General features: G+C 46.1%; 1 protein-coding gene and 1 non-coding gene across 8 annotated transcripts in view; one reads left to right on the top strand and one right to left on the bottom strand.

Moving 5' to 3' along the window:
• LOC140411058 (sodium/calcium exchanger 1-like) overlaps window positions 1-23,663 on the bottom strand; it is a 430,006-nt gene that overhangs the window by 63,587 nt on the left and 342,756 nt on the right. For all 7 annotated transcript variants that reach the window (XM_072500053.1, XM_072500057.1, XM_072500056.1 and 4 more), the window contains one exon: window positions 19,707-19,806. In XM_072500053.1, the coding sequence (XP_072356154.1) occupies window positions 19,707-19,806 (100 nt within the window). The remainder of the gene's footprint in view (window positions 1-19,706; window positions 19,807-23,663) is intronic.
• Window positions 10,566-10,684, top strand: LOC140415371 (5S ribosomal RNA). The gene has a single exon (XR_011944482.1). It is a non-coding gene; the product is annotated as a 5S ribosomal RNA (ribosomal RNA).

Genomic DNA, 23,663 nt, shown 5'->3' on the forward strand with positions numbered 1-23,663 from the left:
ATTTCCCACATCTACATCATGTATAGCCATTTTAGTACTTCCCAATTTATCTCTCCAAACTTGCCCATGTGATATCAATAACTCTTTCAGGTCAGTTCGCTTTTCCTCTGGAAGGTAACTTAATTTATCCCAATTTTTAAGAACATCCTCATTTTCCAATTTAATTTGAGGTCTGTCAAATTTACAGTCATCTGGATTTGGTTCGTCACTTTGAGTTAGAATCATTAAAACCTCCTCCTTTTTCTCTCCTTCCCTTTCAAAGTAACTTTTAAGCATATTCACATGACACACTCGGTGAGTCTTCCTTCTATCTGGTGTTTTTACCACATAATTCACCTCACTTAATTTCCTTTCAATCTGATACGGTCCACAAAACCTAGCTTTTAAAGGCTCACCTGCCACTGGTAACAACACTACAACTTTATCCCCACTGGCAAAACTACAAACTTTGGATTTCTTGTCCGCTATCCGTTTCATCACATTTTGTGCAACTTTCAAATGTTGTCCAGCCAATTCACCTACTCTATTTAATCGTTCCCTAAAATTTGACACGTAATCCAATAGTGTAATTTCTGATTTCTCACCTACCAATTTTTCCTTAATCATTTTATGTGGTCCTCTTACCTCATGACCAAAAGTTAGTTCAAAAGGACTAAATTTGGTAGACTCATTAGGTGCATCCCTAATTGCAAACAATACGAATGGGATTCCTTTATCCCAATCCTCTGGATAATCTTGACAATACGCCCTCAACATTGTCTTTAATGTCTGATGCCACCTTTCTAACCCTCCCTGCGATTCTGGATGGTATGCAGTTGATTTAAATTGTTTTATTCCTAAGCTATTCATAATTTCTTTGAATAACTTTAAAGTAAAATTTGATCCTTGATCCGATTGAATTTCTGTGGGTAGTCCATATCTAGTAAAGAATTTAAGTAACTCCTCCACAATCCTTTTAGCTGTAATATTATGTACTGGAATGGCCTCTGGAAACCTAGTAGACACATCCATTATAGTCAAAAGATATTGATTCCCACTTTTTGTTTTAGGAAGCGGTCCTGCACAATCAATTAGGACCCTCGTAAAAGGTTCCTCAAATGCTGGAATGGGTATTAAGGGCGCTGGTTTTATCGCTGTTTGAGGTTTCCCTATCACTTGACATGTGTGACATGATTGACAAAATTTAACTACATCTTTATGTAGTCCAGGCCAATAAAAATGTTTCTGGATTTTAGCTTGAGTTTTCCTTATTCCCAAATTACCTCCCACTGGTACCTCATGTGCAACTCGCAACACCTCCTTTCTATACCCTACCGGCAATACTACTTGATGAACTTCTGCCCATTTTTCATCCGCCTGCATATGTACAGGTGTCCATTTTCTCATCAAGACATCACCTTTACGGTATACTCTGGTATACTCTCAGATTCCTCTTCCTTATATGCTTTCTGATATATCCGTTTTATTTCTACATCTTTCTGTTGTAACTCCGCCAATTTTCCTGAATTAAAAATATCCGCCTCATCCTCCACCTGTTCTTGTTCTTTTTCAACCATCTGATCAAAAATCGTTTCTGATAATTGCACTTCAACTTCATCTTCACTCTTTGATTTCTCCTCTTGTCTTAACTTGTGACTCTGCGACCTTGTTACTACACAATCCGGAAAAATCCCAGGATATTCGTCCTTCAACCCTTCGGTTGTCTGATTTTCCACTGGCTTATCAACCACAGTAGGCATCACTCCCACCTGTGATCCAGCTAATCATTACCCAAGATAAACTGTATTCCTGGACAAGATAGTTTATCTATTACTCCTACTACCATTTCACCACTCTTCACTGGACTTTCCAACCTTACCTTATATAATGAAACACTATGACGAATGTGATATAAAATAGTTACTTTAGAGATATTAGTTACTGTAATGTAGAGATAGGCCAGCCTCATTCTGGTGAGTTCACAGACAAAGGATTTCAGACCGCATGGCAAAGCAAGGAGGAGGTGCGTCCACCAAAGGAGGAGAAAAGGATGCTGGGTAATAGGGGCCAGAGGAAGGGATTGGAAGTGAGCCAATCAGAATGTCTGACTAGGTCAGGAGGGGTATAGGATGACCTATGGGAATCGTGTATGTGAAACTTGATACCATTTGAATTGATTTGCAGAGATCCCTTTGTCGCTTTGTTCATTCGCTTTCCGGGGTGTAGGAGACTGGATGTGTCATATGCCTCTGTGAAATGAATCAAGCTTGCAAGCTAAATAAAATAACTAATGCTGTACCTGCAAATCCATCTCGACTTTTATTGAGGCCAGACTGACGGGTAAAGAAATTTGGGATTTGACAACTACTCCTCTCACCCTGAATGCCACATATCACCATCACCTTTTCTGGCAACATTCTTCCCAAACTATATAATTCCTCATCTCTTACCATTAAAGACTGTCTAGCTCCTGTATCTCTTAAAATTGTGACTTCTTTACCTGCTCCTCCTGATACACATGAGTAAACTTCACCCACACAAGTAAATTCTTTAAAGACATCTGGCACCTTCTTAACAATTACTTCTTGAACAGGCTGTAGAATCGTTTGCACCTCCTTCGCTTCCCTTGGGCTTTCTTTTACCACTCTAACAAATCCCACTGTCTCATCCTGTTTAACCACGATGTGGAGATGCCGGCGTTGGACTGGGGTGAGCACAGTACGAAGTCTTACAACACCAGGTTAAAGTCCAACAGGTTTGTTTCGATGTCACTAGCTTTCGGAGCGCTGCTCCTTCCTCAGGTGAATGAAGGAACAGACCTCTTCATTCACCTGAGGAAGGAGCAGCGCTCCGAAAGCTAGTGACATCGAAACAAACCTGTTGGACTTTAACCTGGTGTTGTAAGACTTCGTACTGTTTTACCACATCAGCCTTTTCAGTGCTTTTCTTCAACCACCAACACTGTGACTTTACTTGGCCTAGTTTATTACAGTAAAAACATTTGAAACTTTTCATTTCTTTTCCACCCTCCTGGATTTCTTTTTTAATCTGAGGTACACTCTCTTTATTGTCTCCCATCAGATCACCTTTACCTTTACCACTTGAGTATATCTCATGTCCCCAGTTTCAATCCCTCACAGGCTGAAACTGATGTCGGAAACCAAGCTTTGATTTATGAACTAATTCATAACCATCTGCCATCTACCACAGGGGCAGCACGGTAGCCTTGTGGTTAGCACAATTGCTTCACAGCTTCAGGGTCCCAGGTTCGATTCCGGCTTGGGTCACTGTCTGTGCGGAGTCTGCACGTCCTCCCCATGTGTGCGTGGGTTTCCTCCGGGTGCTCCGGTTTCCTCCCACAGTCCAAAGATGTGCAGGTTAGGTGGATTGGCCATGATAAATTGCCCTTCGTGTCCAAAATTGCCCTTAGTGTTAGGTGGGGTTACTGGGTTATGGGGATAGGGTGGAGGTGTTGACCTTGGGTAGGGTGCTCTTTCCAAGAGCCGGTGCAGACTCGATGGGCCGAATGGCCTCCTTCTGCACTGTAAATTCTATGATAATTTCCGCTGCTAATCTCACAGTTTTAACCCTCTTCTTCCACATGAGTTCTCACTCCATCATGAATTTAATTTTTAAACTCCTCCACAAGTATAATTTCTCTGAGAGCTTCATATGTTTGGTCTATTTTCAAAGCCCTTATCCACCTATCAAAATTACTCTGTTTGAGCCTTTCAAACTCCATGTATGTTTGACCAAATTCTTTCCTTAAATTTCTAAACCTTTGTCTGTAAGCTTCAGGCACTAGCTCATAAGCACTTAAGATGGATTTCTTCACCTCCTCATACGTTCCAGATACCTCCTCCGGTAATGATGCAAACACTTCACTAGCCCTACCTACCAGTAATACCCACATGTCCTGTGGCCATTGCATTTGTTTAGCTCCCTTTTCAAATGAAATGAAAAAGGCTTCTACCTCCTTCTCGTCAAACCTTGGCAATGCTTGGGCATATTTAAATAGATCCCCACCATGTCTTCGACTATGACGCTCTGTCTCATTATCCTCATCCATCTCCTCCAACTGTCCGTGTCCCTTTGCGTCTGCCAATTTCAACTGATTTTCATGTTTCAGAGCCATTTTCCGAAGTTCAAACTCTCTCTTTTTCCCTTTCCTCTCTATCTCATTCTTTGTTTCTTTCTTCTCTCTCCTTTTCTTTTTCCTCTCTACCTCTATCTCTTTCTTTTTCTTTCATTGCATATTCAAGCCGCTTTAATTCGTTTTCAAGTTCAAGTTGCTTTAATTGTTTTTCATGTTCAAATTGCTTAATCTGCAACTGGAATTTGCCATATCTAACGAGTCAGAATGTATCACAGGCAAACTTAAATGCGCAGATACCGTGTTAAGTACCTCATCTTTTTGTATTTTGCTAGGCAGTGTTAACTGCAATGCTCTTGCCAAACCTGACAGTCTGTCTTGAGTCTCTGTCCATAAGGTATCACATGTTATCGCGTCCAACCCCAAAAACCTTTGAGCCTCCGAAAGGCCATTGTTCACAACGCTCTCCCGACTTAAACTAAAATACCACACCGGAAAAACAATAATCCTTCACTGTCTTTAAGTTCACAAAAGCCAATCCAATAGATAGACTTTTATCCCCCTCGAGCCCCCAATTGTTATGTGCGAGGCGTTTTCAGAATCCCAAAATGTATCATGGAGTTCGACCAACATCCCCCTTAAATGGATTGTTGCTTTTGAAGCACACGGCTTGTTCTCCAGGTGTGGGATTACAATTATGGACACGTGGGTTTTTAAACACAAAACAATGTTTATTCTATGAACTCAACTTAACCTTTTAAATAAACACTGGATCCCTTAACACCCATTACTTGAAAGATAACCCTGAAAATAATACACCACTAAATAATCCCTCAAAATGTTCCTTCAAACATCCAAAAGGCTTCAAACCTTCAAAACAGTAACACACAGACACACACAAGCTGCTTTTTCAAACTGGCTTTCTCCCTTCAATCAACTCACAGCAAACCAGAACTTCTTAAGCTGCTGTCTCAAACTGGCTTTCTCCTTTTAATCAGCTCACAGCAAAACAGCCAGGCACTTTTAAACTGCTCTCAGGAAAACCAGCCAGGCACTTTTTAGCTGCTCTCGGCAAAACCAGCCAGGCACTTTTCCAAACTGAAACTTCAAAATGGCTGAACTGAGCTGAGCTCCACCCACTCTCTGACATCACTGTTTTCTTAAAGGTACATTGCTTACACATCCATTTCTTAAAGGTACTCTCCCATGACATCAAGAAACAGCTCAAGGCACTGGATACTGCGAAGGCTGTTGTCCCTGAAAAATAGCCTGCTGCAATGCTGAAAACTAGACGCGCCAATAGCCAACTTGTTCCAATCCCAGCCTCTACCCAACAAAGTGGACCAATGCCCAAAGAACAGGAAACATCCACCCCGGCAAAATACCACCCTATTCGTCTACTCTTAGTCATTCGCAAAATGATAGAAGCTGCCGTTTTAGAGGTCGCAGCTTTGGAATGAGGAGGCTTGATGAGTTTCTGTAGTGTACTTTGCAGAAGGTAATACACTATTTCCCCGGTGCTTTGGTGGTCGAGGGAGTGGATGTTGGGGGTGGTGGATAGGCTGCTTTGTCCTGAATGGTGTTGAGCTTCTTGAGACTTGTTGGAGCTGCACTCATTCAGGCAAGTGGAGAGTATTCCATCACACACTTGACTTCTATATTGTAGATGGTGGACAGGAATCAGGTGGTGAGTTTTACCTTTCACAGAATTCCCAGCCTCCAACCAGTTCTTGCAACAGCAACCGGGTGCTCTGGTTTCCTCCCACAGTCCAAAGCTGTGCAGGTTAGTTGGATTGGCCATGCTAAATTGTCCTTAGTGTCCAAAGGTTAGGTGGGGCTACAGGGATAGGGTGGGGGAATGGGCCTAGGTAGGGTGCTCTTAGGTTTGGAGCAGATTTGATGGGGTGAATAGCCTCCTTCTGCACTGTAGGTTACTATGATAGCCCTGGGAGCTCATGGACAACTGTTGGCCCGACTCCCACTCAGTCGTGCGAGGATCACGGCCTAGTCTCATGGGCAGGGAATTGGCTTCAGACGATCTGACTGGACTAGCTGGAATTGTTTTAATTAGGGATCGATGGATTGTACAAGGTTATTGGCAAATACCTCAAAGTATTCCAACAGGACCTCGGTAAAATAAAGGGAGCAACGGCCAAGATTTATGTGGATCCCAATGCCTTACCAAAATATTTTAGGGCACGGCCAGTCTCATACTCATTGCTTGTAAAGGTAATAACTGAAATCAAGTGGTTGGAAAGCCTCCGGGTAATATGGCCAGTGTAGTTCACGGAGTGGGCTGCGGCAACCGAAGGGCCTCATCCCCGCGCATGCGCTCATGGAGCCACTTCCGCACCGGGAATGGCGGATGACCATGGCCTCCGGTGCGGAAGGAATAGAGGGCCCCCACGGCACAGGCCCACCTGCGGATCGGTGGGCTTCGACCGTGGGCCAGACCACCGTGGGGGCACCTGCCTGGGCCAGATCCCCCTGCGACCCCCCATGAACCCCGGAGCCCGCCCACGCCGCCAGGTCCTGCCGGTAAGGGACCAACTCCAATTTACGCCGGCAGGATCGGCATAGAACGGGCGGGACTTCGGCCCATCTGGGGCCGGAGAATCCGGACAGCCCTGGGGCCCATTGAGTCGCGCTGGACCCCGCCATTCTCGGAGGCGGGCGGCGCGACTCACGTCACCCTGGTTTGGTGGGAGCGGGAGAATTGGGAGGACGGCGGGGTGGAATTCTCCCACCCGGCGGGGGTCAGAGAATCCCGCACCATGTGTTTGTCAAGATACCTTTTGAACACTGTTAATGTATCTGCTACCACAACCTCCCCTGGCAACACATTGCAGGCACTCACCGCCTTTTGCATAAAGAACCTGCCTCACACATCTCCTCTAAACTTTGCCGCCTGGTGACTGACCCCTCCACCTTGGGAAAGAATGCCTGCCCATCCATGCTCCTCATAATTTTGTAAACCTTTATCAGTTCACCCTTCGACCTCTGTCTTTCTAATAAGAACAGCTTCAGGGTCCCAGGTTCGATACCCAGCTTGGGTCACTGTCTGTGAAGAATCTGCATGCTCTCCCCATGTCTACGTGGGCTTCCCCCGGGTGAACAAAGAACAAAGAAAAATAGAGCACAGGAACAGGCCCTTCGGCCCTCCAAGCCTGCGCCGACCATGCTGCCCACCTAAACTAAAATCTTCTACACTTCCGGGGTCCAAATCCCTTTATTTCCATCCCATTCATGTATTTGTCAAGATGCCCCTTAAACGTCACTATCGTCCCTGCTTCCACCACCTCCTCCGGTAGCGAGTTCCAGGCACCCACTACCCTCTGTGTAAAAAACTTACCTCGTACATCTCCTCTAAACCTTGCCCCTCACACCTTAAACCTATGCCCCTAGTAATTGACCCCTCTACCCTGGAAAAAAGTCTCTGACTATCCACCCTGTCTAGACCCTTCATAATTTTGTTGCCCCTCAATCTCCTTCGTTCCAGTGAGAACAAACCGAGTTTATTCAACCGCTCCTCATAGCTAATGCCCTCCATACCAGGCAACAGCCTGGTAAATCTCTTCTGCACCCTCTCTAAAGCCTCCACATCCTTCTGGTAGTGTGGCGACCAGAATTGAACACTATACTCCAAGTGTGGCCTAACTAAGGTTCTATACAGCTGCAACATGACTTGTCAATTTTTATACTCACTGCCTTGGCCAATGAAAGCAAGCTTGTTGTATGCCTTCTTGACTACCTTCTCCACCTTTGTTATCCCTTTCAGTGACCTGTGGACCTGTACACCTAGATCTCTCTGACTGTCAATACTTTTGTGGGTTCTACCATTCACTGTATATTCCCTACCTGTATTAGACCTTCCAAAGTGCATTACCGCACATTTGGCCGGATTAAACTCCATCTGCCACTTCTCCGCCCAAGTCTCCAAACGATCTAAATCCAGCTATATTCTATGACAGTCCTCATTCCACCAACCTCTGTGTCGTCCGCAAACTAACTAATCAGACCAGTTACATTTTCCTCCAAATCATTTAGATATACTACAAACAGCAAAGGTCCCAGCACTGAACCCTGCAGAATACCACTAGTCACAACCCTCCAATTAGAAAAGCACCCTTCCATTGCTACTCTTTGCCTTCTATGATCTAGCCAGTTCTGGATCCATCTTGCCAGCTCACCTCTGATCCCGTGTGACTTCACCTTTTGTACCAGTCTGCCATGAAGGACCTTGTCAAAGGCCTTACTGAAGTCCATATAGACAATCTCCACTGCCCTGCCTGCATCAATCATCTTTGTGACCTCCTCGAAAAACTCTTATCAAGTTAGTGGGACCCGACCTCCCTTTCACAAAACCGTGCTGCCTCTCGCGAATACGTCCACTTGTGTCTAAATGGGACTAGATCCTGTCTCGAAGAAATCTCTCCAGTAATTTCCCTACCACTGACGTAAGGCTCACCGGCCTGTAGTTCCCTGGATTCTCCTTGATACCCTCTTAAACAAAGGAACAACACTGGCTCTTCTCCAGTCCTCTGGGACATCACCTGAAGACAGTGAGGATCCAAAGATTTCTGTCAAGGCCTCAGCAATTTCCTCTCTTGCATCCTTCAGTATTCTGGGGTAGATCCCATCAGGCCCTGGGGACTTATCCACCTTAATATTTTTCAAGACGCCCAACACCTTGTCTTTTTGGATCTCAATGTGACCCTGGCTATCTACACACCCTTCTCCAGGCTCAACATTCACCAATTCCTCCTCTTTGGTGAATACTGATGCAAAGTATTCATTTAGTACCCTCACCCATTTCCGCTGGCTCCACACATAGATTCCCTCCCCTGTCCTTCAGTGGGCCAACCCATTCCCTGGCTACCCTCGTGCTTTTTATGTATGTGTAAAAGCCTTGGGATTTTCCTTAACCCTATTTGCCAATGACTTTTCGTGACCCCTTTTAGCCCTCCTGACTCCTTGCTTAAGTTCCTTCCTACTTTCCTTATATTCCACACAGGCTTTGTATGTTCCCAGCCTTCTAGCCCTGACAAATGCCTCCTTTTTCTTTTTGACGAGGCCTGCACGATTTCTCGTTATCCAAGGTTCCTAAAATTTACCATATTTATCCTTCTTCCTCACAGGAACATGCCAGTCCTGAATTCCTTTCACCTGACATTTGAAAGCCTCCCACATGTCAGATGTTGATTTACCCTCAAACATCCGCCCCCAATCTATGTTCTTCAGTTCCCGTCTAATATTGTTATAATTAGCCTTCCCCCAATTTAGCACATTCACCCTAGGACCACTCTTATCGTTGTCCACCAGCACTTTAAAACTTACTGAATTGTGGTCACTGTTCCCGAAATGTCCACCTACTGAAACTTCTACAACCTGGCCGGGCTCATTCCCCAATACCAGGTCCAGTACAGCCCCTTCCCCAGTTGGACTATCTACATATTGTTTTAAGAGCCCTCCTGTATGCTCCTTACAAACTCTGCCCCGTCAAAGCCCCTAGCACTAAGTGAGTCCCAGTCAATATTGGAGAAGTTAAAGTCTCCCATCACAACAACCCTGTTGCTTTTACTCCTTTCCAAAATCTGTCTACCTATCTGCTCCTCTATCTCCCGCTGGCTGTTGGGAGGCCTATAGTAAACCTCCAACATTGTGACTGCACCCTTCTTATTCCTGACCTCTCCCCATATAGTCTCGCTGCCCTCTGAGGTGGCCTCCTGCAGTATAGCTGTGATATTCTCCTTAACCAGTAGCACAACTCCTCGACCCCTTTCACATCCCCCTCTATCTCGCCTGAAACATCTAAATCCTGGAACGTTTAGCTGCCAATCTATATAGGTTCATACAAGGACCATAGAAAGTTAGCATGCAGGTACAGCATGAAATTAGGAAGGCCAATGGCAGTTTGGTCATGATTGCAAAATTATTATGAGAAGAATGTTTCGCAACATTTGCACTGGGACTTTGTGGAGACTAGAACTACACACAATTGTGGTCTCATATTTAAGGAAGGATTTACTTCTATTGGAGAAGGTACAGCGAAGGTTCTCTGGACAGGTTCCTGGGATGTAAGGGTTGTGCTATAATGACAGGCTGGGTAAATGAAATGAAAATCGCTTATTGTCACAAGTAGGCTTTAAATGAAGTTACTGTGAAAAGCCCCTAGTTGCCACATTCCGGCACCTGTTCAGGGAGGCTGGTATGGGAATTGAACCGTGCTGCTGGCCTACCTTAGTCTGCTTTAAAAGCCAGCAATTTAGCCCAGTGTGCTAAACCAGCCCCTGGTTTATCTCCTTGGGAGTTTCAAAGAGTTAGAGGCAATCTCATTGAAAAATACATTATACAGAAGGGATTGGACAGGTGGACAAAAGGAGGTTGTTCCCGCTGGCTGGGGAATCCAGAACATAGGGACACAGTCTCAGGAAAAGGGGTGGTTAGGACTGAAATAGAGAAACTTATTCATAGAATATAAACATAGAACATGGCCTACGGCCATACTAGTCTGAAAACGGCCGATCTCGTCTGATCTTGGAAGCTAAGTAGACTCAGGCCTGGTTAGTACTTGGATGGGAGACCGCCTGGGAATACCAGGTGCAGTAGGCTTTTGCGGCCAGCAGAGACTGCTCACGCCAAGCACTCTCCACACCAGAGGCAGGCCATCCTTTTGGGGCAGCACGGTAGCCTTGTGGATAGCACAATTGCTTCACAGCTCCAGAGTCCCAGGTTTGATTCCGGCTTGGGTCACTGTCTGTGCGGAGTCTGTACATCCTCCCCGTGTGTGTGTGGGTTTCCTCCGGGTGCTCTGGTTTCCTCCCACAGTCCAAAGATGTGCAGGTTAGATGGATTGGCCATGATAAATTGCCCTTAGTGTCCAAAATTGCCCTTAGTGTTGGGTGGGGTTACTGGGTTATGGGGATAGGGTGGAGGTGTTAACCTTGGTTAGGCTGCTCTTTCCAAGAGCCAGTGCAGACTCAATGGGCCGAATGGCCTCCTTCTGCACTGTAAATTCTATGAAACATACAGTGCAGGAGGCCATTCGGCCCATTGAATCTGCACCAACCCACTTAACCCCTCACTTCCACCCTATCCCAGAAACCCAATAACCCCTCCTAACCGTTTTGGACACTAAGGGCAATTTATCATGGCCAATCCACCTAACCTGCACGTCTTTGGACTGTGGGAGGAAACCGGAGCACCCGGAGGAAACCCACGCAGACCATGCAGACTCCGCACAGACAGTGACCCAGCGGGGAATCGAACCTGGGACCCTGACGCTGTGAAGCCACAGTGCTGGCCAGTTGTGCTACCGTGCTGCCCAAATTATTATAAGAAGAATGTTTCACTTAAATGGTTGTGAACCTTTAGAATTCAATACCCCAGAGGATTATGGAAGTTCAATTGCTGAATATATTTAAGGCTGGGGTAGATAGAATTTTGGTTTCTTGGGGAAACAAGGGATTTGGGGAACAAGCAGGAACGTGGAGTTGAAGTTGAAAATAAACCACGATGGTATTGAATGGCGGAGCAGGCTCGATGACCATGTGGTCTACTCCTGCTCCTATTTCTTATATACGGAAATACTGGACAGATGGAAGTAAGGGCATCTAAAAAGACGAGAAAAAGGTACATGAGTGAACTGATTTGCAGAAGGAATTCCATAATTAGGGTCTCATCAGCTGAAAGTTGGAGTCCTCAAAACTGGTGATACACAAGAGGCCAGTTGGCCAGAAGAAAACAAACAGTAAAACGGGGAAAAACGAATATTGGTCCGAAGGGGATGGAAGAGGTCACAGAGGTAGGCATGGGAAAGGCTGCCGAGGGATTTAATAATGACAGGAATTGATTAATAGTTTAAGGCAAATACTTCCACAAAATTGAAGCAAAAAAACTACTTTATGGGAACAGCTTTTGTAATATAAATTTGAATGAAATTAATTTATCTGCAGAGATAATTAGCTGGTTTATAATTCAGTACATTCTGTCTGAACTGTGAACGGAACGGTCTCAGAGGGCTAGAAGTTTAAATGGACTTTCAGGGAGAGTTTTTGATAAGGGAAACAGAACACACTCTTTACAGCAGATGGAGCAGAAAAACAAATGGTTCACAACTGAATTGTGAAGATAATTTTGAATTATCAGCAGCTTATAAATTTAAATGTGAATCCTTCTAATTTCCCTCAGGTGCTGTGAAACACAGAAAGTCATCCATTAATCCAATCAAGAGTCACCAGGACACAGACATGGACTGAAAGGCTGTACAGTGTATCCTATAATAAACTAAATCAGGGTCCTAAAATTGTATTTTTAAAAAACTGTATTTTTTTAAAAAGTAGATAATATGGAACTGTGATAAATGTAGGACATTGTTATATATTATATATGTTGCAATATTGTTATTAAAAAACCCAGGTCCAAATACATACAGCTGTGATTAAGGGATTGGAAAGGTGAGGTAATCATTGATTTTAACCATTCACCAGTTTATATATAGATGGCTAATGGAATATTGTTAATGTTTCGAAGTTTCCCTGGGGTGTAGATAATTTGAGGGATTGTGTTTAGTCCCAGAGACACCTTAATGGGAGGAGATTGGAGAATGCTTTATGCTTAGGATACACAAAAGAGAGGAGCAGGAGGCGGCTTTTTGGCTCTTTGAGCCTGCTCTGCCATTCATCATGATCATGCCTGATCATCCAACTCAATAGCCTAATCCTGCTTTCTCCCCATAGTCTTTGATTCCATTCTCCCCAAGTGCGATATCCAGCCGCCTCTTGAATATCTTCAAACTTAGGGCAGCATGGTGGCACAGTGGATTAGCCCTGCTGCCTCACGGTGCCAAGGTCCCAGGTATGATCCTGGCTCTGGGTCACTGTCCGTGTGGAGTTTGCACATTCTCCCCGTGTTTGCGTGGGTTTCGCCCCCACAACCCAAAGATGTGGAGGCTAGGTGGATTGGCCAGGCTAAATTGCCCCTTCATTGGAAAAAATTAATTGGGCACTCTAAATTTTCAAAAAAAAAGAACATATTCAAAGTTTTAGCATCAACTACTTCCTGTGGTAATGAATTCCACAGGCTCACCACTCTTTGTGTGAAGAAATGTCTCCTTATCTCTGTCCAAAATGGTTTACCCTGAATCCTCAGATTGTGACCCGTGGTTCTGAACACACCCATCATTGGTAACATCTTCCCTGCATCTACCCTGTCTAGTCCCGTTAAAATTTTAAAAGTGTCTATGAGATCCACCCTCATTCGTCTGAACTCCAGCGAGAACAATCCCAACCTAGTCAATCTCTCCTCATATGACAGTCCCGCCATCCCTGGAATCAGTCTGGTAAACCTTTGCTGCACTCCCTCGAGAGCAAGAACATCCTTCCTCAGAGAAACTGCACACAATATTCCAAGTGTGGCCTCACCAAGGCCATGTCTCATTGCAGCAACACATCCCTGCTTCTATACTCGAAACCTCTCGCAATGAAGGCCAACATACCATTAGACTTTTTTACTGCCTTCTGCACCTGCATGCTTACCTTCAGCGACTGGTGCACAAGGACATCCAGGTCCCGCTGCGCACTCCCCTCTCACAATTTACAATCATTCAGGTAGTAATCTGCCTTCCTGCTTTTGCTTCCATAGTGAATAACCTCACAAAGGATATAGGCGATGTAATTAATAGAAAGAGCCACCACCCTTCAGTCTTTCTATAGTTTTGCAGTCTGCTATGGGATTTTAAGTTGAAAATAAATGTCTGACAAGGCAGAAGGATTTTCAAATTGTTCCTGAGAAAATCTCTCTCAAAAGGTCTTCAGAGAGAAGCAAGTAATCCTGATTGTTAACTTTATTTGTAAGTACCTTTTGAACTATATTGGGTTGCTTAATTGGAAAATACAATGGCAGGTGTAGATAGTAAGTAAAAGTTTTGGAGGCGATTCACCGAGCCCTGCGCTGGGCCGGAGAATCGCCGCAATCACGCCACAACGCCCCGACACAGGCGCGCGGTTTTCCGAGGTGCGGAGAATCGGTGCCATTTGCGCCGGGGCGTTTGGCGTGGCGCCAGCCGCCGGAATCGGCGGGGCCGCCGATTCTCCGGCCAGCCTGGGCCAAGCTGATATAAGAGACCCGCCGGCGCCGTTCACTCCTGGTCGCTGCCGGCGGGAACTCTGCGGGAACGGTGGGGGGGCGGCCTGTGGGGGGCTCCTTCACCGGGTCGGGGTCGGCGTGCGTAAGAAGTCCCCCGTGCATGCGCAGGTTGGCGTGGGCCATCTGCGCATGGGCAGGTTGGTGAGGCGCCCATTTGGCGCCACTTAAGGAGGCTGGAGCGGCGTGAACCTCTCCAGCGCCGTGCTGGGGGCCAGAATCCGTCGTACCCGGGCCCGGTTCGCGCCATCGTGAAATGCGATGGCACGAACACTTGGGCTCAATATTGGAGAATTGCCCCCTTTTTCCTTTTATTTGAGAACTGTTTTAACTATTAATTGTAAATCTATTTCTTTGTTATTAAAATGGTTAATTCTCTGTTTAAATTAAAGTTTGTTTTACAATAAAAGATACTTATTGGTCAATGTTATCACTCCTGTTGTTTAGTCGTCTTCCCTCACAGTCTTACAAATTGAAAATTGTTGGGGTTCTCGCAAAGTCCTAACAATGAGAGCATATGACCTTGATTCAACAAACAAATATGTTTTAGGTTAAAAATTACTGTCGATGATCTTTGCTGTTAAACTTTTAATGAATTCCTCTATCTGCTATTTTAACAGACGTATTAACGTTCAAAAGATAGGTGCTAATGGGCGCAATTCTCCCCAAAATTAGTAAATGCCCTTTTGGGCGAGTCTGGTGGGGTGTTTCCCGTGGGTTTTTTTTGCGTGAGATTCAGACCTGCGTTCACCCTCACTTAGTCATTTTTATGGGGCTTGGGGAGTTTCTCACTGGTTAAGCCACGGGTGTGATCCTCTGGCCACCGCTGATGGCCTCCCACTTTTAGGGCCTCCCCATTTCAGGCACCCCCGTCACCTCCCCCAACCTTCATGATTACACTTCATACACCCCCTTCACCTCCCCCCACCTTTCATACCCTCTTCACCCTCCATTTCAGGGGCATGGCCCCCCTCAGGCCCCACTCCTTGGCCAACCTGGCACCCTGGCAGGACACTGCCCTGTTCCAGACCACACAGGAAACATCAATGGCCTCTGAGACCCCCGGAGTGGCCATCACACCTGGTCTCCACTTGTGGGGACCACTACTGGTCAGCACTTGGGTGTGAGCACGAGGCCTCAACCCTGGCATGCATATTCAAATAAGTCAAATGGCTCATTTAAATATAATTCCTGGATTACGCCCAGTGAGGGCGTGATCCATACTGTCGGGCACCGCGGGTTGGGTGACCCAAGGGTGGTGTTGGGCCCAGCACAAAGCCTAAATTGGGCCTCAGCCGCAATGCTCTCATGCAGCGGTATCAGTGCTGGGCATGACACGGTGGGAATATCACGTCCAATGTCTCCATTAAAATAGCAAAAAGATTAATGCCCTAAGCCGTTTGTCTTCCAACATCACCAACATTTCTAACATTTAGGAATACGTAATGGTGTTTATGAACACAGTTGATGTGGTCCAGCACATAAATCAAAATTACTCTCACACATTTGTTTGCCGCTAATTTATTCACATTTTATTCTCACTTGTCTTCAGAGAGGGCTGAAAGGTAAGGATTTCACAAAAGAAAAATCAATATCATGATCTCTTAATATTCTTTCAACTCGAGAAGGCTCGAGATACCACAGCTCACCCATTTAAGTTGATTTGTAAAAAGGTGATGGTGAAAAGGGGTAAAGCCTTTTACCCAGTGAGTGGTTCGGACGTGGACTGCACTGCTTGAGAGAATGTGTGTGTTTTCTTTTATTCATTTACGGGATGTGGGTGTCGCTGGCTAGCCCAGCATTTATTGACCATCCCCAAGTGCCCTTCAGAAGGTGGTGGTGAGTTGCCTTCTTGAACCGCCACAGTCCCTGAGGTGCAGGTACACCCACAGTGCGGTTAGGGAGGGAACTTCAAGATCTTGACCCAGCGACAGTGAAGGAACGATATGATTCATTGGTTGTGGAATTGCTGAGCTCTGTCAATTACTTGCTGCTTATGTTGTTTGGCAAGCAAGTAATCTTGTGTTGTGGCTTCATCAGGTTGACATCTAATTTTTGGGTATGCCTGGTGTTGCTCCTTGCATGTCATCCTGTACTCTTCATTGAACCAAGGTTGATCCCCTGGCTTGGAGATAATGGTTGAGTGGGTGATATGCCGGACCATGAGGTTACTGCTCACAATACTCCAAATAGGGTCTGACCAGAGCTTTATACAGCCTCAGAAGTACATTGCTGCTCTTGTATTCTAGCCCTCTCGACATGATTATTAACTTTTCATTTGCCTTCCTAACTGCCGACTGAACCTGCACTTTAATCCTGAACTAGGACTCCTAAGTCCCTTTGTGCTTCTGATTTCCTAAGCCTTTTCCCATTTAGAAAATAGTCTATGCCTCAATTCTTCCTACCAAAGTGCATAACCTCACACTTATCCACATCTGCCACTTCTTTGCCCACTCTCCTAGCCTGAACAAGTCCTTCTGCAGCACTCCCTGCTTCCTCAATACTACCTGTCCCTCTGCATTTCTTTGTATCGGCAAACCAAACAACAGTGCCCTTAGTTCCTTCTTCCAGATCATTAATGTATATTGTGAAAAGTTGTGGTCCCAGAACCGACCCCTGAGGCACACCACTAGTCACCGGCTGCCATCCTGAAAAAGACCCCTTTATCCCCACTCTCTGCTTTCTTCTAGTTAGCCAATCTTATATCCATGCCGCTTACTCTTAACACCATGGGCTCTAAACTTATTTAACAGCCTCCTATACGGCACCTCGTCAAAGGCCTTCTGGAAATTTAAATAGATCACGTCCACTGGTTCTCCTTTGTCTAACTTCCTTGTTCCCTCCTCGAATAATTCTAATTCCCTCTTATTGGTTCCCTCACCACCAGCCATAGTCTCAGTCTAGCAGCTGTTTCCTTTAGGACACTGCCAGCTCGGTCTTTGATGGTACTACCAAACCCCTCTTGGACATTGAAATCCCCCACCCAGAGTACATTCTTAATCCTTGCCACCCTCAGTGCTTCCTCCAAGTAATGTTCAACATGGGGGAGTACTGATTCATCTGCTGAGGGAAGACGTTACGTGATAATCAGCAAGAGATTTTGGGGGAGGGGCAATTCAATCAAAGATTTCAAAAAAGAACTGATCATTATCTGGAGAGAAAGGATTTGTAGGTCTATGGGGAAAAGACAGGGAAGTGGGACTTTGTGAATTGATCCTGCAGTGAGCTGGCATGACACAATGGGATGAATTATCTCCTCCTGTGCTGCAGTTATTTGCTGATTGTATGGTTCTATGGGAAAATATGTACTTTTAATGGCAAAACTAATTTTCAGGGGAACAAATAAAAAAAGGGAGATTCATTTCCTCCCTTACTATCTGCTCCCATAATAAGCAAATATGCACACTTGTGTTCAAGAAAAATATAAAGGAACAGCATCGAAGAATAACAGTAAAAATACATTTACCGAAGCACTGCATTTGTCATACTACTGCCAATCTTATCTGGGAGATGGCGAGGGAGCAGGAAACCAACATTGTAGTTCGGAAATGTGGAAGAATGGATTTCCGTCAGATCCCGCTGTCTTGACTAACTTTTGCCCCTATTTCCTGGCCATGGCCAGGCAGATTGAGAGGCTGGTTGGCTGTTGTGCTGGTAGACCTTCAGAAGCTGACTTCAATCAGGGAATGGCGAGGTGGGGGCAGAAGTAGAAATCAAAAAGGCTGAAGTTGAGGGCAGATCGGAGGCCAGAGGGTTAGGCAGGTGTGGAGATCTGATGAATGTGGGAGGGAAGGGGAGATGGGAAAGATCAGGAAAGGGGAAATTGGAGGAATTGGTGGGTGAGAGATTGAAGCGTTGTGGAGAGCATGTCCAATTGCAGCGTGAAGCAGGTTAACTGGTCAAAAGGAACTTACTTGATGGCTCCAGCAGCCATTGCCATTAGCTTCCTGAGTTTCCCAAGGCCTGGGAAACCCGGCTGGTCAGGATTAAATTTTAAATGGTGGCTCATTCAGAGGCATCCAAGCAGGCTCATTTTTTTTAATCATTGAAGGGATGTGGACTTCGTTGGTTCAGCCAGCATTTATTGCCCATCCCTAATTGCCCTGGAGAAAATGATGGTGAGCCATGACCAATGTGCAGCATTGTGGGTATACGGCGGGAGGACAGGACTGGGTGGAGTGCTCTTTTGCCCGGTCGGTGCAGACTCGATGGGCCGAATGGCTTCCTTCTGAACTGTGGGGATTCTATGGATTCTTGAATCACTGCAGTCCATGAGGCGTAGGTACACCCACAGTGCTCTTCAGGAGAGATTTACACGATTTTGACCCGGCAGCAGTGAAGGAACGATGATATGCTTCCATGTCAGGATGGTGAGGGGCTTGGAGGGGAACTTGCAGGTGGTGTTGCTCCCAGGTATCTGCAGCTTTTGTCCTTCTCGATGGTAGTGATTGTTCATTTGGAAGGCATTGTCTAAGAAGCCTTGATAAATTACTCCAGTGCATCTTGTAGATGGTATACATGGATGCTACTGTGCATTGGTGGTGGAGGGAGTGAATGTTTGTGGAAGCGATGCCAGTCAAGCAGGCTGCTTTTTCTCCTGACTTGTGCCTTGTAGATGGAGTACAGGCTTTAGCGAATTAGGAGATGAGTTAATCGCTGCAGGATTCCTAGCCTCTGACCTGCTATTACAGCCACAGTATTTATATGGTTAGTTCAGTTGAATTTCTGGTCAATGGTAACCCCCTGTATGTTGATAGCGGAGGATTCAGCAATGGTAATGCCACTGAATGTCAAGGGGCGATGGTTAGATTCTCTCTTGATGGAGATGGTCATTGCCTGGCTCTTCTGTGGCCTGAATGTTACTTGCCACTTTCAACCCTAGTCTCGATATTGTCCAGGTCTTGTTGAATTTAGACATAGAAACATAGAAAATAGAAGCAGAAGGAGGCCATTCAGCCCTTCGAGCCTGCTCCACCATTCATTATGTTCATGATTGATCATCAAGTTCAATACCTGGTCCTGCCCACATATCCCTTGATTCCTTTAGCCCCAAGAGCTATATCTAATTCATTTTTGAAATTGCACAACGTTTTGGCCTCAACTACTTTCTGTGGTAGCGAATTGCAGATTCACCACTCTCTGGGTGAATAAATGTCTCCTCACCTCAGTCCTAAGAGGTTTACCCCTTATTCTCAAACTATGACCCCTAGTTCTGGACTGCTTCTGTAATAATATTTAATTAACCAACTCACCTCCTGTGAGCAAATTGTTTGCCTGTCCCCTGTCCTGACACCCTTTAAAACTGAAAGTGGTGGTCAGTTTCAGATTTGTAACATTTTTCTCCATTCCACCCAACTCAAACCCATTTATTTGGAGGGATTAAAAATACCCACCTAATGTTTTACTCAATGTTACTCATAAAAAACATTTGCATTGGCATGAAGCAATGCGCCTTATAAAATTGCATAATAAGGAAATGTCTTTCACTTACCAGCGCTCACAGTGACAGCTTCAATAAACTGATCCCTCCAACTGTTAGTCCCCACAACCAAGGCTAAGTTTGTTTTCTTGATCAGTTTGTCCACAGTATTCTGCAGCAATAAAGGAAACACTTGTAAGAGTTAAGTGTATTTCACTGCCTTATAGGTTAGACATCATGGCAAAAGATCCAGTTTAACATCACTCATTTCCTTAGAAAAACCTGTATACAGCCGACTGTGAACAGATAGGGAAATGTACTGGTCACATCACAGAATGAGAGATTTAAGGTTGTGAGTTCACATTAATTTTAATAAAGTAGTTTATGGATTAGCACTTAAAAGCACAACCAAAAAAGCTGCTGGATTGCCATTAAAAAATACAAATGATTCATTCAGAAAAAGGAACCATTGCAAACTGTTTTGCGCTATCAATAACTCTAAGCCTGCACTACATAGTTGGCCATTAAGGCCTGATTTTAACCCTGCTTGCCTTATGGGTCAGAGTGGATGGGCAGTTACAATGGCAGTTTGCCACTTTCTGGTTTCATTCTTGGTGCGTTCCCTCAGCCGCCATCTTAACGGCATTGTTTCAGTTTTGATGAAGGCCTCTGTCACAGACAGGGCTAGGGCCTCATTAACATGGGACAGTCAAAATCTCTTTGGCAATGTTTAATACCCTGAAGTGGTTTTAACTGATGATCGCACAAGTTGCATATGCTGTTGGATTTGCCTATGAAAGTTGATAGCTGCAACAGCATGTCACTGGACTAGCAATCCAGAGACCCTGGCTATTGCTTGGGGTCTTGGGTTCAGCAACTGTTGGAATTTAAATTCAATTAATAGAGTCGATAGAGATTTACAGCACAGAACAAGGCCCTTCGGTCCATCACATTTGTGCCAGCCTGTGGTGAACCACTGTAATAGGAGATGTAAGGTGGGACCTGCACTACAGGATAGGCAAGGGAATCTATGTGTGGAGCCAGAGGAAATGGGCGAGGTACTAAATGAATACTTTGCATCAGTATTCACCAAAGAGAAGGAATTGGTAGATGTTGAGTCTGGAGAAGGGGGTGTAGATAGCCTGGGTCACATTGTGATCCAAAAAGACGAGGTGTTGGGTGTCTTAAAAAATATTAAGGTAGATAAGTCCCCAGGGCCTGATGGGATCTACCCCAGAATACTGAAGGAGGCTGGAGAGGAAATTGCTGAGGCCTTGACAGAAATCTTTGGATCCTCGCTGTCTTCAGGGGATGTCCCGGAGGACTGGAGAATAGCCAATGTTGTTCCTCTGTTTAAGAAGGGTAGCAAGGATAATCCCGGGAACTACAGGCCGGTGAGCCTTACTTCAGTGGTAGGGAAATTACTGGAGAGAATTCTTCGAGACAGGATCTACTCCCATTTGGAAGCAAATGGACGTATTAGTGAGAGGCAGCACGGTTTTGTGAAGGGGAGGTCGTGTCTCACTAACTTGATAGAGTTTTTCGAGGAGGTCACTAAGATGATTGATGCAGGTAGGGCAGTGGATGTTGTCTACATGGACTTCAGTAAGGCCTTTGACAAGGTCCCTCATGGTAGACTAGTACAAAAGGTGAAGTCACACGGGATCAGGGGTGAGCTGGCAAGGTGGATTCAGAACTGGCTAGGCCATAGAAGGCAGAGGGTAGCAATGGAGGGATGCTTTTCTAATTGGAGGGCTGTGACCAGTGGTGTTCCACAGGGATCAGTGCTGGGACCTTTGCTGTTTGTAGTATATATAAATGATTTGGAGGAAAATGTAACTGGTCTGATTAGTAAGTTTGCAGACGACACAAAGGTTGGTGGAATTGCGGATAGCGATGAGGACTGTCTGAGGATACAGCAGGATTTAGATTGTCTGGAGACTTGGGCGGAGAGATGGCAGATGGAGTTTAATCCGGACAAATGTGAGGTAATGCATTTTGGAAGGGCTAATGCAGGTAGGGAATATACAGTGAATGGTAGAACCCTCAAGAGTATTGAAAGTCAAAGAGATCTAGGAGTACAGGTCCACAGGTCATTGAAAGGGGCAACACAGGTGGAGAAGGTAGTCAAGAAGGCATACGGCATGCTTGCCTTCATTGGACGGGGCATTGAGTATAAGAATTGGCAAGTCATGTTGCAGCTGTATAGAACCTTAGTTAGGCCACACTTGGAGTATAGTGTTCAATTCTGGTCGCCACACTACCAGAAGGATGTGGAGGCTTTAGAGAGGGTGCAGAAGAGATTTACCAGAATGTTGCCTGGTATGGAGGGCATAAGCTATGAGGAGCGATTGAATAAACTCGGTTTGTTCTCTCTGGAACGAAGGAGGTTGAGGGGCGACCTGATAGAGGTCTACAAAATTATGAGGGGCATAGACAGAGTGGATAGTCAGAGGCTTTTCCCCAGGGTAGAGGGGTCAATTACTAGGGGGCATAGGTTTAAGGTGAGAGGGGCAAGGTTTAGAGTAGATGTACGAGGCAAGTTTTTTACGCAGAGGGTAGTGGGTGCCTGGAACTCGCTACCGGAGGAGGTAGTGGAAGCAGGGACGATAGGGACATTTAAGGGGCATCTTGACAAATATATGAATAGGATGGGAATAGAAGGATACGGACCCAGGAAGTGTAGAAGATTGTAGTTTAGTCGGGCAGTATGGTCGGCGCGGGCTTGGAGGGCCGAAGGGCCTGTTCCTGTGCTGTACATTTCTTTGTTCTTTGTTCTTTTGTTCGCCGGTAGCTCCTGCTGGCTGTCTCCGCCCACGGAGAACTGTATAAATATGCATGACCTCCAGTGCCTGCCATTTAACCAGCTGCAGCAGGAGGCCACACATCTGACTGTAATAAAGCCACAGTTGTACCCAACTTTAGTCTTTGTGCAATTGATCGTGAATCAATTTATTACAGTCAGATTTTCCACAGAATGGATATCAGAATTAAGCCCAATCACCTGCAGCTGGATCCGCACTCGCCCGACGCCAGGAAAGACTTTACTCACTGGCTAGCATGTTTCGAGGCTTACATCAACGCGGCGGACCCCGCACCAACGGAGGCTCAGAAGATAAACGTCCTGTACTCCAGACTGAGCTCCAGCGTGTTCCCGTTGATCCAAGAAGCCACGAATAACACAAAAGCAATGGAACTCCTCAAAGAACACTACGCGCAGAAGGCGAACACGCTCTTCGCCAGGCATGTACTTGCCACCCGCACGCAACTACCTGGTGAGTCCATCGAAGACTTCTGGCGGGCCCTAATTCCACTCGTCCGGGACTGTGACTGTCAGGCCGTCACGGCCGCTGAACACGCTAATCTCCTCATGCGCAATGCCTTCGTGTCGGGGATGGCGTCGAACCGCATCCGAGAACGATTGCTGGAAGGGGCTACGCTCGAACTGGCGAAGACAAAAACCTTGCCGCTCTCCATGACGGTCGCATCTCGTAACGTACAATCGAACCTCTCCCGCCGCGCTGCCCACTCTTCTACTCCTTCCTACCCCTTATGGACCCCACCGACGACCTCCTCAGCCGGGACCCTGCCTTCGCAATACGCCTGCGCCGCACGTCAATCTGCGCACCCCGGGGGTCCCCGCTGCTACTTCTGCGGTCAGCAGAAGCACCCCCGCCAACACTGCCAGGCCCGCGCAGTTGCTATGATCACGCCCGATATCGCCCCTCCCCATGCCAGACGCACAATGGGAGCCGCCATTTTCTCCTCCCGGGTCCATGTGTGACCAATGGGCGCCGCCATCTTGTCCCGACCCCGCAATGTGCGCACCATGGGCGCCACCATCTTGTCCCGACCCCGCAATGTGCGCACTATGGGCGCCGCCATCTTGTCCCGACCCCGCAATGTGCGCACCATGGGCACCGCCATCTTGTCCCCCACAGGGTCTCCAGACATCCCGACATCGGAACCGCACACGCTCGCCACCCGAAGCACCCGATGGCTACCCGCAGCTCGCTTCGATGACGCTGG

Source organism: Scyliorhinus torazame, chromosome 4 (assembly GCF_047496885.1).
Source record: "Scyliorhinus torazame isolate Kashiwa2021f chromosome 4, sScyTor2.1, whole genome shotgun sequence".
In the NCBI taxonomy this organism is placed as follows: Eukaryota; Metazoa; Chordata; class Chondrichthyes; order Carcharhiniformes; family Scyliorhinidae; genus Scyliorhinus; species Scyliorhinus torazame.